The 17,933-nt window shown below is 43.8% G+C and overlaps 1 protein-coding gene across 1 annotated transcript in view; it reads right to left on the bottom strand.

Annotated features, from left to right (window-relative positions):
* Positions 1 to 132: 132 nt before the first annotated feature.
* ABTB3 (ankyrin repeat and BTB domain containing 3) overlaps positions 133 to 17,933 on the bottom strand; it is a 166,268-nt gene continuing 148,467 nt past the window's right edge. Inside the window, exons 12-17 of the mRNA XM_066183992.1 lie at positions 11,819 to 11,924; positions 10,912 to 11,014; positions 9,099 to 9,180; positions 8,079 to 8,147; positions 5,023 to 5,136; positions 133 to 2,577 (exon numbers count right to left, since the gene is read on the bottom strand). Of these exons, the coding sequence (XP_066040089.1) occupies positions 2,368 to 2,577; positions 5,023 to 5,136; positions 8,079 to 8,147; positions 9,099 to 9,180; positions 10,912 to 11,014; positions 11,819 to 11,924 (684 nt within the window). The 3' untranslated portion in view covers positions 133 to 2,367. The remainder of the gene's footprint in view (positions 2,578 to 5,022; positions 5,137 to 8,078; positions 8,148 to 9,098; positions 9,181 to 10,911; positions 11,015 to 11,818; positions 11,925 to 17,933) is intronic.

Genomic DNA, 17,933 nt, shown 5'->3' with positions numbered 1-17,933 from the left:
CTCTGGTTTGTGGATACACAAAGGTTTGCTGGCTGCTTCCAGGAGAAATTAATGCCAAGTTTACACAGGCTGGCTCTTCTGCGGGCAAAAGTCCTGGGGACCACTGGTCAAAAAATATTGAAAGTTATGACTTTTTTCTTAAGGTTTCCTTCAGCTATACATCTGTGATGTATTACTGGTATTTCGATTACCAGTATTTCCAAGGACAAAAGTTATTCCTGTATAAATCCTTAGCTCCAGTCCCTTCCTGTAACAGCTCAGGGTGCCAAAACACGGTGACCACCCCAGGTACAGCCACCAAAGGCCCCATTAAGTCCTTTATTGCTGAACGAAACACAGTGAACTTTACCACAGATACTCTCAACTCAGAGGAAGGACTAACATGGAGTTACCAGTGTTTCCCTCCCATTTAATATAATGATTGTTCTTTGAAAAATTTTGCTATTTTAAACCATGAGGCTGCAGGGTGAGGCCTGCTCTTAGCTAGTAATTTTTGTCATAGAAGGATGGGTTTCCACGGAGGAGAAGGCACACCAAGCAACAACAAGCACCCCTGTATTGCTGTTGTATTAACCATGGTCTTGCTTCTCTATGATCACAACATTCACACAGAAGTAGCCATTAGTTAGAAGTTCCAGACAACATCTTGAGTGAACATCTACTATGCAGAAAACAGTATCTAATTGATATGCTGTGTCCCTGCAACATTAGTGGCAGTTTAGATATTTTGTTATTTGTTGCAGAAACTGTAGAGGCTTTAGAAGACCAAGCACAAAGGAGGAGTTACACCTCAGAGTCATAAAACAGCTTCTTACTGATAACTAAAGCCAAAACAGTGTTCTCTGAGCATGTCAAAAGCTGGAACATGAAGGGGCACCTGATGTTGATGCTTCAACAAAAGAAACAGGTTAACATGCAAACTTTTAAGTTTCCCAGAATGGCACGCTAGAAAATAAATATATTAATGTCACTTTGCCATGGAGTAGGCAACATCTTTGCCTGCTTCCTACTGTGGTTTTCAGAGAGAGGGCATCTGGAATGTTATGGCACATAGCAGATTTGTCTTGCTAACAATATGCTACAAAATAAACAAAGCTTTGACATTTAAATCACAACCCCCCCACCACCCCACCCAAGCCCTGCATTCGTAGCTTACCTATACATTCTCAGGATACAGTGAGAAACCATTCTATAGTACATATTTAATTATAATTTTAAAAAGTCTAACTTGGACACAATCTCTGGCCAGTAGCAAAATACCCCCACATCACTAAAGTAAAGATCTGTTATTACCTCTTCACTGCAACAAACATGAATCAGCATCTTGAGAAGGAGCTCCAGGGGTATCATATCGCAGCCAATCGCACCAGATAAAAAAATAAGCTAATTTCACAAATGAAGTTTGACAAGAAGTAACATTGCATTTGTCCTGGTGAAACAAAGCACGAACGTAACATTTCACAGGTACAGTTACCATGCAAACGCATGTTTGTTGAGTTTGTCGTTGATTTCAACCCCAAATCACGAGTAGCATGCAGTTCTCCTGCCCCCCCAACTACTGTATTAGAGACAGTCTGGGTAATGTGCCTGTTTGGTGTAACCATAGCCTCTTGGGCAAGATTATACCACCCTAGGAAGGAATACAAGCAAAAATTGATCATACATGTGTTTACACAATGTACATTTTACCATTTAAAAAACCAAAACATGTTACATAGATTCTCAAACACAGCTCTGTTGAAAATGAAATTTTAAGCTTAAGAAATAGGTTTTAAACTACAAGGCCACCCCATTATTTTTTATGAACAGTTTAAAAAGTTCCCACCCCTAAAAATCTGCCAGTATATTTCCTCAACTATAACAGTCTTACCCACTCTCTAATACAATTGATCTTTGCTGGACAGCAATAACAGTTCTTACATTTCTTGAATGCATGAGATAATGGACTCTGGGATAGATATAGTTCTTAACTGTGTAACACTGGAACAAATATGACTTAAATGATTAATTGGTCAATTCAGCACTACCCTTCAGGCAGGGACTTCTGCTGTTCACTGATGTGAGTTCTGGCTTTTGTTGGCATCAAGCTCCACGAACAGGCTCGTGTTCAGCATGTGAGTACAAGGGATTTCACTGGACACTCTGGTATCCAGCTTGCTCAAAACCAGGGAGGAACTCTGTCTTCTGTATTCTCTCATCCAGGTGGGGACACAGCCCCAGCGCAGCACCTTTGGCCGAAACAGAACTATTTGGATGCAACGTAGAATTTTTTACATTTTCTTTTTTTGTAGTCATTTAAGCAACTGCAACAGGTTTGAGCAACTGCAACAGCAGGCTTTGATTAGAGGGTTACCATCTTCCTCAGCTTTACACAACAGAGCCCTTTGAAGAAGACAAATGAATTGACTGAATCCTTGTGGCCAACGTCCTCTGTAAGTCCTCTAGTACATTCTGACCAGATGTTTCTCCATTCTTGTCATACAACAACTGTTTGAAAGCTTCGTTTTCAATGAGGACCATCATATTTTTTAGAAAGTAGCCTTCACAATAGGCAGATAGTTCTGTGACGCCGAGGAACTACAAGAAGTGAAATTAGAGAAAGATAACCATTCTGATAAAACCCAGGCAGCAAATACAGTGCATAAGAGCTGCACACCAACAAATACACAAGCTAAGCCTTTTAGACAGGAACAGTCTAAAATGTGCCTACTTACAGATATGAATGCATGGAGAGGAAGGAGTTAATAAAACAGTATTTTATGCTGATGATTCTCATCATAATTCCACATTAAAAGACCCTGGCTGTTGGGGAAACAAAATTCCACCGGCTGAAGCTTTGCTCCCTTGGAAATGGATGCGAGTTTTATCACAGTTTACCAGACCCATGATTTCATGCCGGAAGGTTTAGGTTTTCACCCTAAAACTACAGGTTTGAGAAAACATTACAGACCATGTTTCAAGAATGCTGTCCTTAGCAAGGATGGGGCATATGACTGCAGAAAGCTGTCATGCAAAATTTCATGCTTTGAGGAGAAATGGAAATAATCAGCCATTGAAAAACATCTCCCCAGAGCAGAGGTGGATTTCCCAGCATTGGACCCTTTCAGATTCAGCTGGGCAGAGTGCTGGGCCATCTTGTCTAGACTGTATTTTTGCAAAGAAAGGTTACATCAGATGATCCTTGAAGTCCCTTCCGAGCTGGTATTCTATAATTCTATGATTGCATTTTTAAAAATGGAAAGCCCACAGGGATATTAATGATATCAGTACTCTCTAGTCAGCTGTTATTTGTAAATATGACCAAATCCACATTACAGAATCACAGAATATGCTGAGTTGGAAGGGACCCACAAGGATCACTGAGCCCAAGTCCTGGCCCTGCAAGGGGCCATCCACCAAACAGTATCTTTCTCTCAGTCTTGATGACAAAGGCTGTGCCCCACATGTCTCTAGGCCAAGCTGCTCACACATCCCCCTCTGGAAAGGCAGGTGATCTGCAGATGCAGATGAGCTTGCAAAGCAGCAAGGTCAAGAAAGGTGTCCCTGACCATGGCTCTAATTAGATGATCTTTAAGCGTCCCTTCCAACCCAACTAATTCCAGAAGTCAAAGATTCATACACAGCCACGTTGGCTATTGCTGCAATGCCCTACGCACAGCAGTGTCAACATGACTCTGGGCTGTAAAACCTACCTAGGTACCCCATTTCCACTGATTCCATTGGAAGGTGCAGGCACAAATAACTTGCAGGTTGGGGCTCTTACAGGCAAACAAGAAGCTGTTTTTAGCCACTGGGTTTATTAAGTCCCAGCATGTAAGAATTTTCTTCAATCAGGATGTAAATAACAGACCCATTTCACAATTCAAAGCAAACATGATTTTAAAGCAAAATTATTATTTTTACTGACAGCAATACAAATTGACAAGTTCACACATGAGCTAGAAGACAAATCAAATATTTTTCAAATGATTCCTGCACTGTAATTTTTTTCCTCTTCCATAAAATGGACCTCCAGATATACCTCATTCCTTATTTTTATATGTAGACCTTTGTGCTATTTCAAACACTGATTCCATGTTATCTGTACATGATGACCTAACATTACTATTCTCTGTAGGAAATACCTGATGATGGGAATGGAGGTTAGATCTGCAGGGGTTTGGAGAAGTCTGCAGGATTACTCTGTTCAATCAAACCTCCATGTCACAGTGCATCAGTTTATCTTTTGTATAGACCATGCAAGTTAAGGGAAAAAAATCTCGTAAGAAATGCTTGAAGAATATTTCACTGCACTTCTTTGTGCGTCATTTCCATCTTCCAAGTGAAAATCTAACTACGACATGTGAGGAGGGAAAAAAATGAAACTAATCAATGTGGTAACCACCTCCAACAATGCGTGAAAATATGTTTTCTAGGTCAAGAAATGCCATGCTTTTGTGTCTAATGACTTAGGCAACCTCACAAGCTACGTATATAATTTGATTCCAATAAGAAACTCTCCAAGACATAAAATTCTCATTACCATCCTTGCAGGGCTCTGAGCCACTGCACTTCCACAACGTGGCATTTTTATATATTGACAAGGTGTCACCAGCATTGAGCGTATCACCCCACTGGGCTTCAGGCAGGAAGAAACAGGTAATGGAAATGGGAAAATGCATCTTGGAAGGTGAAAGCAGAGATGCCTACTTCACTTAGTGATTCCTGTAGAATCAGCTCAGCAGTTTGTGTTGCTATGAATGAGGGACTGATCTCCCGCAGAGTGGTACACTCAAATTGAGCTTGAACCGCTCAGTGAAGGGGCTGAGAAGCTGCCACCTTGGACTAGACTACCTAATTTTGGATTGTCACTATACCAGGTGCCTATTAATCAGTCCCTGTAAATGAATGACAAATCTTAAACATGCAACAAATGTACTAAGCATACGAGATATACACACATATATAAAACTACTTATTATAAAACTACCTACAAGGATGATGGCAGACACACAACATGCAAGCATATGCAGTTATTTTTACCTTGGCATGATTATAAATATCCACGCAGTTTTCTGTATTAATGCTTTTTGCACAAATGATCTCACAGTGTCGTTGTAAAGCTTCAAGCTGGAAAAATTTAGCAGCAGAGAGAAGCTAAAAAAAAACAAAAGGCATGGAAAAAATAGTCAAAAACTGCTGAGCGATACAGAATCAGAACTTGCTTCTTTACTGTTTCATTACAGTTTTTCTCTGCCCCTTCTTCAGTTAGCATGAAAGTACTGACAATAAGTCAGAATAAGAAGATTGCTTGGTTGTTTTAACCCTCTGCAGTCCTTCCTGAATCACACAACGGGAATCTATACACAGAGAGAACACCAAAGACTGCTCAGGTGCACATGCTGACTTTGGAATGGGACAGGGAGAAAAAGGAAACAGTGGCTTGAAGAACATTCTGTCACTTTGCAAACACGACTCTGCAATAGGGGACCTGCAAATACATGCCCAAACCCCAAAGTTCTAGTTCAACTTTCAACTGTTCCCCAAGATCTTTTTGAAACAGAGTACCTGGATGTGGGGAACTCAGCGGGAAGGTCAGGATCAAGAATATAGAGGAATTCAAACCAAATGATGATGACCATCCTGGGCAGTCTTAATCTAGAAAGACAATAAACCTCAAATCTGCCACCTCAGCAGGCTCAAGGGAATCGAATCAGATCTCCATACGCTCCTTGTCCTAGCTTGTGAGCAGCTGTAAGGAGATGTCCAGGCTAGGAGCACTGAAACACTGTCTGGGGTCCATGTTACTCCAAGGAACGAGTGCACAGAGGTAGGAACCAGCTTTGTGAGGCAATGCCTAGCTAGCATGCATGTGAGAATCATGTGGCTGTCACTGCTCTACCACAGCTCTCCTGACACCAGCAGTGACCTCCCTCTTTGGCCCTGCATTCCTCCTATGGCTATACTGCCTACCCTGGCACTGCCTTGGCATCTCTGAATGCCTGTGGGGTGAAAATGGCTTGAATTTTGAGTTCTCCAAGTGATTTCAGCAGTGTTAAGATTTCCTCTATTGTCCTTTTTCTGTCCTTTTACAGCAGAGAAGTCATTTCATTTTCTGTCTTTCCATGGTAGGTCATTGGCTCTCTGCTCTGCTTTAGAAAGTAGGTTGGAGTTCTTCATTGCCTGACACCTTGCTGTAACCCAGCCAGACCTTAGGCCAAGCTGTTCATGTATTTAAAAAGCACTTATTCAGGTATTCAGGCTTTTACACAGCCCTTATTATTTGAGACTCATATCAAAAAGCTAACACGTGCACCCAAAGGGGCTCTCATGCTGCACTGAGGAACAAACAAAACCCTGAAACTTCCATGACATTATTCTGACTTCTCCTATGTAGTCTGCTCAAGATCTACTTTAATCCCATAAATAAATCCAAGTGCTGGAAATCTGCAGTGCTGATGTGATAGCAGCCAGCTGGCCCCAATTATGAATTGCAGCAAAGATTTCTGTGGAGTATTTCTGGTGCTTCTTGTTATCATATTTGTAATAAGGCAAGTTACTAAATGCAGTTTTGAAAGATAAAGCCAATTCCTATTCCAGCTGTCTCTGTGGCTCAAGCAGTCATGTGCTCATTTGTAATTACTTTAAACTGTGAGGAACCATGGCCAAATCTGTTATCAAGAGATCAATCAATCACTCATACATTCTGGAATCTCAGAAGTTTTGAGATGTCACAAAAGTAGAGCAAGCTGCCAGCTGAAATGCAGCACAAGCTTTTTAACAGCCTAGGTGATAACACACACATCTCCATAAAGCCACTGCACTGCCTAGTCTAAGATTCTCTATTTCAGAAAAGGTTAGAAATTCAGGAGGTTTTTCAAAACTCTGAGTGCAATAGAGAATTAGAGGACTTCTATACAGCTCAGGAAGTTATTGTAGGTATGCTTACTTAAAAATCCACTGCCTGCACTAGAGAGGGGTAATTTCAGTCCTGTTCCACCAGCCAGCTTCAGCCAGTTCACCCTCTGGCTGCCAGACTGTAGTGTTATAGGGACAGAATAATACAGGCAACAGTGGGACAGTGACAGGACACAAGGAAATGGAAAGCAGCTGCACCAGGGAAAAGTGCAGACTGGCCATAAGGAACAGTTTCTCCACTGAGAGGGTGGTCCCTCACTGAAGAGGCTCCCCAGGGAAGTGCTCATGGCACCAAGCCTGCCAGAGTTCAAGGCACATCTGCACGACACTGAGTGATGTGGTTTAGTTTTACATAGCCCTGCAAAAGGAGCAGGGAGTTGGACTTGATGATCCTTATGGGTCTCTTCCAGCTTGAGTTATTCTATGACCCTGTGATCATGGTGGCAGGCACTGATGATTACCAGCTGTTCAAGTAGCTCTGAATTTAGTCTTTACTGACCTGCATTCTTTTTGGCTGCTGGAAAAGTCCCCGAATGATTATCAAGAATTTGCTCAATATATCTTAGTTCTGTACAGTTGGAGTGGTTTTGCTGATCACAGCTGACAATGATGGCACACAGTATTTGGAAGGGGATAACTTAACATCCATAAGGTTTTGGTTGCACGGCTACACTGAAGGTTCAGCCAGCTCCAGCTGGCTTGGGTTGCCTTTTGCAAAAGGCCACAACAGCACCTGAGTGTTTTACATCCAGTGAGAAAGGGGCAAAGAAGTCTCTGTATCTGAGGGAGCAGATTATGGTTTTGTTCATAAAGTTTGAGATCACTTGAAAAAACCGAACTGTGTCTCCATCTCTCATGGTTACAGCCCAGCACATGCCCAAGACTTCTCCCATGTGAGGAACCAAACTGGATGCTTTAAAGCTGCTGAGATAGGGAGGATGGACCACTAAGCTGCTGGAAATTGGTTCTAGATTTTGGTAACACCAGGTTTGCCTCTAAGTAGGTATTTGCAAAGTCCCCAGTCTCCTGCAGGACTGCAGAGAGCCTTGGGCACTCCAGGTGAGGCACTGCAGGCTCTTACAGGAGTGCTCAGATCTTGCCCAATGGCCAAGTGCCCTTGGGTGAATGGCACACAGATCGGTCAGCATCACTCCCACTGCAATTAAATAAATATCTCTTACCTCCATAATTTCATTGTTTTTAATCAGGAGTGACTCTGCACCTCCGTAATAAAGGTACTGCATAACCAGCTGTAATAAAACAAAGGGAGTTTTATAAAAACCAATCCAAGACATAGAGGAACAGGAACAATGCAGGCATTACCCAAGGCTCTCCTAACACCACCACAGATTTGTAGGTAAAAATGGCTCAAGCCTCCTGATTTCAAAGATAAACTCGGTTATTCTCTCTGCAAAGTTCAGTGTTTCCTTCTCACTAGTAGTCTAATGTCTCAACCCTCACCCTCAAATTGTCTGGATTTCCTGGTGAGCTCCAAACAGTTTGCAGGAAACTGATTAACTGATTCTGAATTTTCAGTCTATTTCCCAGTCTGTTAAGTACATCACTGATTCACGCAAACACAGCATATATAATGGTTATTCCCTTATACCTTCCCTGGCAAAGGCCACCTTCATCCAGCTGTGTGTGGGCATGCACGGATGATAAGAAAGAGATGGAGGAGGCTTTGCACTGTAATACAAGCCAGCTAGGATCCCTCTGTGGGGAGCCCAGTTATTGTAGGCAGCTGGGAATTATGTGCAGCAGTAACAGTCGATACATGGACCTGCCTGAGCTCCAGCTCAAAGCAAGGGAAGCGTATCCATGTACATGCTACAAGTACAGAGACCAAGCTCTGCCTTTTCATGGCAAAAAATTGATTGGAGAGCACTGCTAAGGAGGAGAATAACATGTGTCTCTTCCAAACCTGTCCACTAAATACAGGAAGAGCCAACTACAGAAAGCAATGCCTTATGCTGACAGGCAGTGCTTTGTGTGCACAGCCCATGTCAGTGAAATGCATGTTGCTGTATCTGCTGGGGCACATTTGCAATCAATAGCACTCAGCAGTGCTCAAACAGATATGAAGCCTGTGCTTGTGAAACCACTGCTCTGGTTCATCAGGTACATAGGTACTAATTTGGACAGGGCATGCATGGTCTTCCTCTTACAAGTTCCATTCAAATTCAGCATGAGGACTGTACCTGAAAGATGGGGTACTTCACATAGTTGATCTCAATACAAGTACTATCAGATGAAGGCTTGCTAGACAGCAATGCTTTAAACCTAAATAAAAAGGACAAAATTGAAATATCAGTTCAATTATCTCTGTGGGAAAATGCAGTAGAAACAGTACAGAAGTGTAGTGGAATGACAGCATCAACTCTTGCAAAAAACCGCATACTGAAATGAACGTATTTGTCACCAAAAAGCATCAAGATTTATGACACTAACATAAAGTTCAAACCAAAAGGAAGAAGCCTCTCTCTAGAAGATTTCAATTTGAAATTTTTGAAAAATACATCTAATATAACAATAGAATATAATGTACATCCAAAATTCAGATTCTGTAATGATGCATATTACAGAACCAAATTTTTTTTCTTGAAGGCAACATGGTCTTTTATGAAGGTTTGCAACATTTGAAACATGAATGTTTTCCTTTTCTGAAGGCAATAAATTTTGGCTTATGTCCATTATGCTGATTTAAAAAATGATTTGGAACAAAATATTAAAAAAACAACACTAAGACTTTTAATGCTCCTCTGCACGCTCAGTATAACTGTGTAAGAAGAGGCAGGAGAGAAAACTGGATAGGTTGCTGCTCTCTGAGTATCAAAACCTGAAATTCAGACACAAGTTTCAGGACAAAAACCCCGCATGTTTTTAGTAAATAATTGCAGACTTATGTGAGATATATTACATATGTAACAATCTACTTCTGAAAACCAGGTATTCCCATAGATCAGAAGGTGAAAATGGGAAATGTCCTGCCAGAAACACCTGCCCTTGTACTTCCTCTCTTTGATAATTCATCTGACCTTCCAGCAGTAGTTCAAAGCTCAGCTTATCTCTCAAGACCAGCATTTGCTGGATGGTAACCTTTTTCGTATCAGGACTGCATCTCGTTAATTAAAATACACTCTATTATGAACACAATTTAGTAGGCTTAAAGCTGGAGTTTGGAACATATTTGCACATTTACCAAAAAGCTCTAAACCCCAATACCCATTTCTTAATTGAAGGCAGGGTCAGGTACTGCAGTTACTTTATGCAAATCTCTTTGCTCTGTGCTGTGGGTTGGCAGCACGACTGGCATCAATTCCCACACATTGCTTAAATTATCCCAACTCAGTGCTTTGTCCTTGCCACATTTCAAAATAAGCTGTTATGGAGGGCCAGGAAGATTTGTTTAAAAGCACACCTTGAATTACACAGCTGCATACAAATAATGTTTGTGAGCAACTCTGAGGTTGGGTTGAGCTGGGTAACCTACACTCAGCCTTCTGAGCACAAGAAACAGATTATAAATACTGCTTTTGGATACAGTATGGTATGTTTCACAGCTATTTAATTTCATTTAAAAGTTGTCAAATGCTCTCAATGAATTGTGTGATAGTAGCTTGTTCTTCCTGGAGACTGCTGAAACTGATGCAAGGCAGGATTTAACCACTCATAAGATAAACTATTAAGAATCAAAATACCACAACTCCTGTATGGTCGAGAACTGGGTGCAGGAATGAGCACCATGCCAATGTGCCTCAGTGGAATGAAGTCAGATACATGGTCGGAAGCATGGATCATTTACTGGATGAAAATCTCTTGACAGGAGCACTTGTTAAATGTCTGGCAGATCAACCAGAAACAAGCTGTGGGGATGTTCTGATTAAGAAAAACTTGAAGACTGGACCACTAGCCTTCAAAGAACTGGAACAGCAAAACAAACAAAAAAACCCCAGAAATCCACAAAATCAAATTCTGTTTTTTTAAAAAAACAGAGATGTATCTCTATTTTACCTTGGTGATGCAGTAAATAGCAACACTCTATGTGCATAAAATGGTCTTCCTTCCACCAGAAATGTGACATCTGACATCTCTTTATTGTTAAGAAAATGGGGATCTAGAATCACAAAAAGAAGGAAACAAAAAAGCCAATAACTTTAATTTGGAAGAGGTCAGGAAACACTGAGTACTTCCCTGTTTTGACAAAAAAAAGCAACAGAATAGAAGGACGTTGGTTTTAGTGAGTAAAGCCCATAAAGCTATTTGGGACAGCCTGAGACAACCACATGGAGTTCAGACAAAGGGATTCAAAGCTCTGAAGCCCGTGACGACCTTTGCTGAAATGACAGCCAGCCGTCCCCGCCACGTGAGGCTGGCACAGCCTCCCAGCTCTGCTACCCAGAGCAAACTGCAGCTCAGCAGATGCTGGGGGCCCTGTGCTCATTTATACTCGATTATAAACAGGGCCTATGAGCATAGGGCCACTCTTCCTGTGTGAGGAAGTCTCCGTCAAGGAGAAGAGGGTCCTGGAAAACTGCTTGGGTCTTCTTTCAGTCCCTTGAAAACACCCTGGGCTCTGCTGACCAAGCTGGGAGGGCTGTGCTGGTGCAGCATCACCTGCAGCCAGCCAGGGTGGTTTGAGATCCAGACAGACACCTGCCTCCAGGCTCAAGGCTTGGATCCCAGCCTAATTAGCAACACAGACAAATCTTTGCAGATTTACGGCCCCACTCCAGCGCACCTGATGACCCTCCTGATGTCAGTGGGAATTTTAGGTAAGGCTAAGTTTGGGGCCCTTCCTTCTTCTAATTCTTTCAAATTGAGATTTTTCTGACTTGTGGCCCCTTCAAGCACCTGGCCAGCAACAGCCTTCCCACAGCTCTCCCTGGAGGGCCAACGAGGATCTTCCAGTCACACTTACCCAGGCGGGAGGTTTGCTTGCGCTTAATTTCCACGAGCTTTGGAATTGGGTAGGGTCCATAGCAGTGAGTGAAAATGACAGAGAGCTGCTGGCTAATCACCTCGTTCTACACAAAAGAAAACAAATATATACAACATAAGATTAGTATGCGAACGACATGTTACGTTGTTCCCAACAGCTGCCTGTTTTAAAGGTGAAAAATGTGATTGCTGAAGCTTGATTAAAAATAAGAGCCTACGATTATTAGCATTTGTTAGAAACTGCAGTTGTCATTTACTTGATTGCTATGTCTCCTGTACAAATCATTTTAAATTAAGAAGTCTTCTCCTTGGATGACAAGTCTTCTTTGCCTAAAAAATTCCATAGCCCAGTCCCCTCTGCAAAAACAAAGTTCCTTTACAACAGTGATTTCATTTTATTTGCAGACTTACTGTACTGGAAAATGACATTTTTTTTGCTCTTTAGAAAATGGTCACTGATCACATCTTAGAAAACCCGAGCTACAGACAGATGCAGCTGCACAGCCCGCACACATTTTTAAGTGCAGCAGTCTCACAAACAGACCCTTCCCCGACAGAGTGACTGAGGCACCAGAGTCAGCCCCTCACTGAATCCCAAATGTTTCATTAACGTGCTCTTACACCTCTGGCACCAGTGTGGGCACCATTGTGCTGTGGAAGCCGCCAGACCCTCATAGAACCAGGTCTGGTCCCTGGCCTTACTCCTTCCTGCCCCAGCTCTGGGGGCAAGGCACCCACAGGATGTTTTCCTAAGCACTTTGAGTATTTGTACGCCTAAGATGCAAGAGTAGTGACATGGATTTAATGCTTAACTACCTAAGTCCTGGATGAAAGCAGGATTTAAAAGCTTTGGCAAATTTAATCCCACACTTTGCTGATAACTGGAGCAAGTCTAGACAAGTTCAGCAGTGCCACACGTTAATTTATAGTGACATCTTCTAACTACCCTGTTGGCTGGTGAGTCTCTCCACACCAGGAAAAGCATGAAATGGCAAAGCACTTAAGACATAAGAGGGTCAAAGGCAAAGGAAATAAGCAGGTGAGGGACAAAAAAACAATCCTAGTATAAAAATTTGAGGAGTGTAGTTATTATACTAAAAATATCTCCAGGCTTTAGAAGCGGAAATCGAAGCTTTCCTTGCTCTGAGCACGTTTCAGAAGTGCTCCTTAAATCCCCCAAGTGACAAGGAGGAGTGGCAGAGATGCTGTAATGACTCTGATACTGAATCTAATCAAACAGGGTGGGAAGGGGTAGAGCTGTTCCCTCACAGGCACATGCTGATGTCAAAGGAAATTACAGGCACTCGCCCGCAGGCAGAAGTTGGCTCCTATTACTACGTCAGATGTAGCACTGAAAGAAACGCTGAGATAAGAGGAATACTCATCCTGGGAGAGAGCATTTAGCAGGCACAGGGCCCAGCCCTCAGAGAGAGGCTCACTGCTGTGGCTCTGAGACAAAGACAGCGTCTCACCCCAGGAGCATCTCACTGTTCAGCATCCTCCCGTCGGAGCTCTGCAGAGCGCCTCACAAAGGGAGTGAACCACAGGCTAAAGAGAAAAGGAAGATTTAAGGCCAGATTTAAAGAAGGAAGTGACTCAGTTGCTGGGAGGGCTGGGAGGGAAAGCTTTAGACAGGCAGGGCAGAAAGAGAAATTTCTTCTCTGCTGGGAAGGGCTGTGCCGAAGCGCCAGGGCCGACTGAGTCAGCCAGGGAGGAGCGCATCCGGGGGGATGCTGATTACCAGCAGGGCAGCTCCCGGTTGGATCTGGGAGATGCTAGAAGTCAGAAAATACAACAGAAGATGGGGACAATTCCATGGTTAGAGCAGAGGGAAGCTTCTGGAGAGGAGAAACAATGCTCACCTTTACCTGCAACGAATAAAAGCGAAGTGCACTGAAGAGGAGAGCTCCTGGCAGCCCCCTCCCCAATCTGCCGGGTGCACAGGTCCTGTCTGTGTCACTGAGGTTTTAGTGGGTTCCACAAACTCACCAGTCCCAGCCACAGCTGTGCCTACACAATAGCTTTTTAAAAACACACACATGCATCAATAAAGGCAATGAATCTCCTCCTTCCAGGGTGTTTGTGGGAACGAGCTGGAAAATCAGTGTATTGGCTTTGCAGTGCCTTGTTAGGAGCTGGAGGCCCAACTCACCAGACCGAACCACAGCACCACGGACCAGGACATCCAGCTGCACAGAGAGCAGGCAAGGACAGGCCAAATTCAGCCACCCAGCTGCGAGAAGGGGATCCCTACTACTAAGTCCAACCAACACAAAGAATGAGTCGTGCCTGCAGACAATCCCATGGGAGCCTGCCTACACGAGCAAGGTGCTGCCACCTCCCTGGGTCACCACCTCTGTGGCGTGCAGATACAAGCCCATTAAAAAAACACTTTGCCCACCAGCCTGTGAAAAAAAAAAAAAGGTGTTAACTAAGCTCTAATTAGCTCAAAATGTGATACATTTATGTCAGAGACGCTTCAAAACCCCAAGACATGGAACAGAGATGGGACAAAGAGAAAAGAGACCTTAGGATGGACACATCAAAGAAAGCAGGACCACCAGACAAACAGTGGCTCTCGACCTCCAATGCAGAGCACTGACCTCATTTGGCAGAGAGGAGGCTGGAGACCTTTGGCTCCATTGGTAACATTAAATACTTACATCTCATGCCATCCAAAGGCCAAAAAATGTGCTCAGCAAGAAAGCTACAGCATGTGCTTATTTAGAATCATTGCTAGCCAACAGCAGCAAGGGAGGGGATTGGTAGATTATTACAGCACACCAAGTTTGCTTCCCACACCCCTAGCACGTAGCCAAGCTCACAGGGCTGTGGCCCTGGATCTACTCCCCACAGCGCCTCTGCTGACTTTTACCAATAACCCAGGCAGAAACAGGAGAGAGAACAGGGATGCTTTATCTGCAACTGGATGGCTGGGGAAAAATTGGCTTTGTTTAAGTCAAATCCTGCTCTTGGAGGACTTGGGCTGCCTGTGAAGTAACTGGGAATAACTGCAGCAGTCCATGATCTGGGGTGCAAGCACTGCTCTGGAAGACAGGAGGACATGTTCAGCCTATTCAACCCTCACCTTCACACAGCGCCCACACCGAGGGGCTCAGAAACTCCCATTTGAGCACCAAGATGGTGCTTAAATTCTCCCTTGTTTATCCTTTCATCCTGTCAACCTAACTGTGAAAGCCCAGCAGTAAGAGCTCACTGCAGCAGTTATGGGCAGCAAGATTAACACTGGAGGAGCAAATCAAAGTTTGTTTTCTTGCTACAATTTGATGTTGGAAAACATTGAGCCAAGATGTGTGAGGCTGATACCTGGAGCGAGGCCAGCCTCCTTTTAGACACGGGCCTTCATTTGCACTCAAAGGGAGCCGACGCTCATCTTCTTCTGTGGGAGGGGGAACAAAGCTTGGCACAGGATATAATAAAAATATTTACCTAGCCATGGGGTAGTTTACAGATAGGCAAAAGGGAACAGGGAACAACAGCAAGTCTTCTGAGAGAGATGGTGCTTCCAGCAGAGAGCTGGTTGGTGAGCAAGCAACTTTGCTTTGTAGATACAAGCAGTCCCCTGACTTAAAAGCATTCTTCAGCAGAGATCTAAAGGAATTCCCCAGTCCTGCTGAATGCACTTGAACTGTGATAGGAATTAATAAGTTCTTTTGAAGCAAAGCTGGAGGCTTTCAAGTTGTTGGACCAGAGATGCCATGTTGATTGATCTGAGAAGAGGTGAAGACCTGGGTGGGAAGTGCAGGGATACTTTTTCCTGAATGTCCATCTGACAAAGGTCTGTGGCAGGATTCAGGGAAGTCTCCTCCAGGCTTCAGCACACACCCCGGGACAGCTTGCTCCATTCCAGGTTACATGGATCAATGCAGCATAGCCATTCTGGGATGTGTTCCTACAAGGTACTGGACACAACTGGGAGATACATAGCCAATATTCTCCAACACCTGTGCAAGACACGTGTCTATGCCCCAAACTCTGCAGGGTAAAATGCGTGTTGCAGACTGCTCAAACCCCACTGCTTAGTTCTTACCAGCCTATAGACACCCTACCACCTCCACGTGGCTGCCCTCTACAGTGGTAACAAATCAGGCTTCTTTTCTTTACCTCTGAAATCCCAAGCAGTATTTTGAGGTTTTCATCTATTGATGCTACCCTCACCAGCTCAGCTCCATTAATGTTGTTTTACCTTAAGTCTGCCAGGCCCTCAAAGTCCTCTCTACCACATAGCCCAAAAACTGAAAGACCACCACATTAAGGCAGAAAAAGTAACACCTATTCTTCTGGGCTTGGTATCTGCCTGTTAACACACATCTCCCCAGCAGGCTGAGAAACCACACTGCTCAGAGAACAGGAGCACTAGCAAAGATACCTTCTCTGGTCCTGAGACTGCTCAGGGGACCCATTTCTCTGCTAAATGCAGAGTGGCAGAAGTGCTGTTTCCAGTCACCCATCTCACACACTGTCCCCAGCAGCTGTTCTAGCAGTGGTAGTCTCAGGATACCCCCGAGCCCACCGAGGTCTCATCCATGACATGCTGGGATATCCTTGAAATAGTCCTCTATCTATGCTCCCCTTCCCCAGAAAAGATGATAAAGAGTGAAGTAACAGAGAGGGATTTTTGCTGTCCCCCATCCGAGACCTTCTCAGACTCTGAGACCTTTGCCATCTCAGAACTGTCTCCACCTTTGCACAGGTATTCTGGCTACTGTCCTCTTACATAATTCACTTTCACTAAATGCCTCAAAACTAAATAAATACCACTTCAGATGGTCACTTCTGGATGGTTAAGCAGCATACACATAATTAATATTAGTTAACAACTGGAATAGAGGGAAGCCCCAGAAGCTGGAGCTACAGTTAGAGGCAGTGAACTGCGCAATGAAGCAGGTTTTGTTAGTGCTGGGCTCAAGCCCCTCCACTGCAAGCACAAACAGAAAAGAATTAATCACAGGTAAGGCACAAACGGACCCTTCCGTTGTTCTGGGAAAGCCGCCAAGCCTCCTTTTCAAAAGGCTCTTTATATCAGAGCTGTGCATTGTATGTAAAAAGCTCAGATCCATGGGCACAGTCTAATCCCTGGGTGAGAGCCCAGAAAAGGGCAGGTGTCCCATCCACGGCATTTATTTATTGTAAATGAAGAAACGGTTCCTGCCTCCGGCAGGGAAACATTTCAGAAGGCAGCAGAGGGTAGGAACAAAACCACACCTGTGTTAGTAAGTACCAAGTTGAAGGTGTGTGACAAAACCACAGGATGGGGTTAGCAGTGTGTTACTAACATGCCACTCGGTACCTGGCGCTCGCATCTCACACGCAGAATGCAGGATGTACATGTGTGGATAACCTGGGTCCGCCTTGCTCGGAACTGTTCAGACACAGAAGTGCTACAAGTGACAATGGGCAATGCTACACATCACTGCAGTTGCTTGAGGACAGTGAAACCTGACTAACAAAATCACAGCAAGTCCCAGCCAAAAGATCGATCGCTGCGTGCTGGCTGGGCACTGGATGACACACAGAAGGGCATTAGCCACTCCATGGAATCCATAAGCAGACCTTTTAGCGTCCTGGGATGTCTTCAGGGTTATTTGCAGTGCAGGTTTTGTGTGTCTGTCTCTCCTCTGTGGAAACTCCACGTTTTTCTTCAGCTGAAGTATTTCAGCTGTCAGCCAAAATATTCCTTTTTCAGGTGTTAATTTTTTCAAGAAAGGTAAAATATTATGTGGGAAACAAATATCCTTGTAAAACCTTTCACTACAATAAAACCTCAGTGATATGTTGAAAAGCAGTTTAACAAGACAAGGAGGAGTCTTTCCTGATGGTCTCCAGGGAAGAAAACATGCACAGCACTCTCCCAGGGGAAGATTCCCTTGGGACACAATTATGACAAGAGTGCCTGCCCTAGTGCTATGCAGGGTTCACCTCTCCTCTGTACCCACAGCCCTTCTTCCAGAACAGGGCAGTCTGGCTTCACACAACAAAGGACAGCTTCACACAAGCTCATCTGAAACATTCATTTCAGCCCACCACGAAGCAAGGGAAAACAGTGGGAATTTCTAGATCCATTGCTTTCCAGT

The sequence above is a fragment of the Chamaea fasciata genome, unplaced genomic scaffold (assembly GCF_029207755.1).
Source record: "Chamaea fasciata isolate MVZ Bird 193981 ecotype frontalis unplaced genomic scaffold, bChaFas1.0.hap1 SCAF_5, whole genome shotgun sequence".
NCBI lineage: Eukaryota > Metazoa > Chordata > Aves > Passeriformes > Sylviidae > Chamaea > Chamaea fasciata.
The sequence above is the reverse complement of the archived record's forward strand: the minus strand, read 5'-3'. Positions and strand labels throughout refer to the sequence as shown.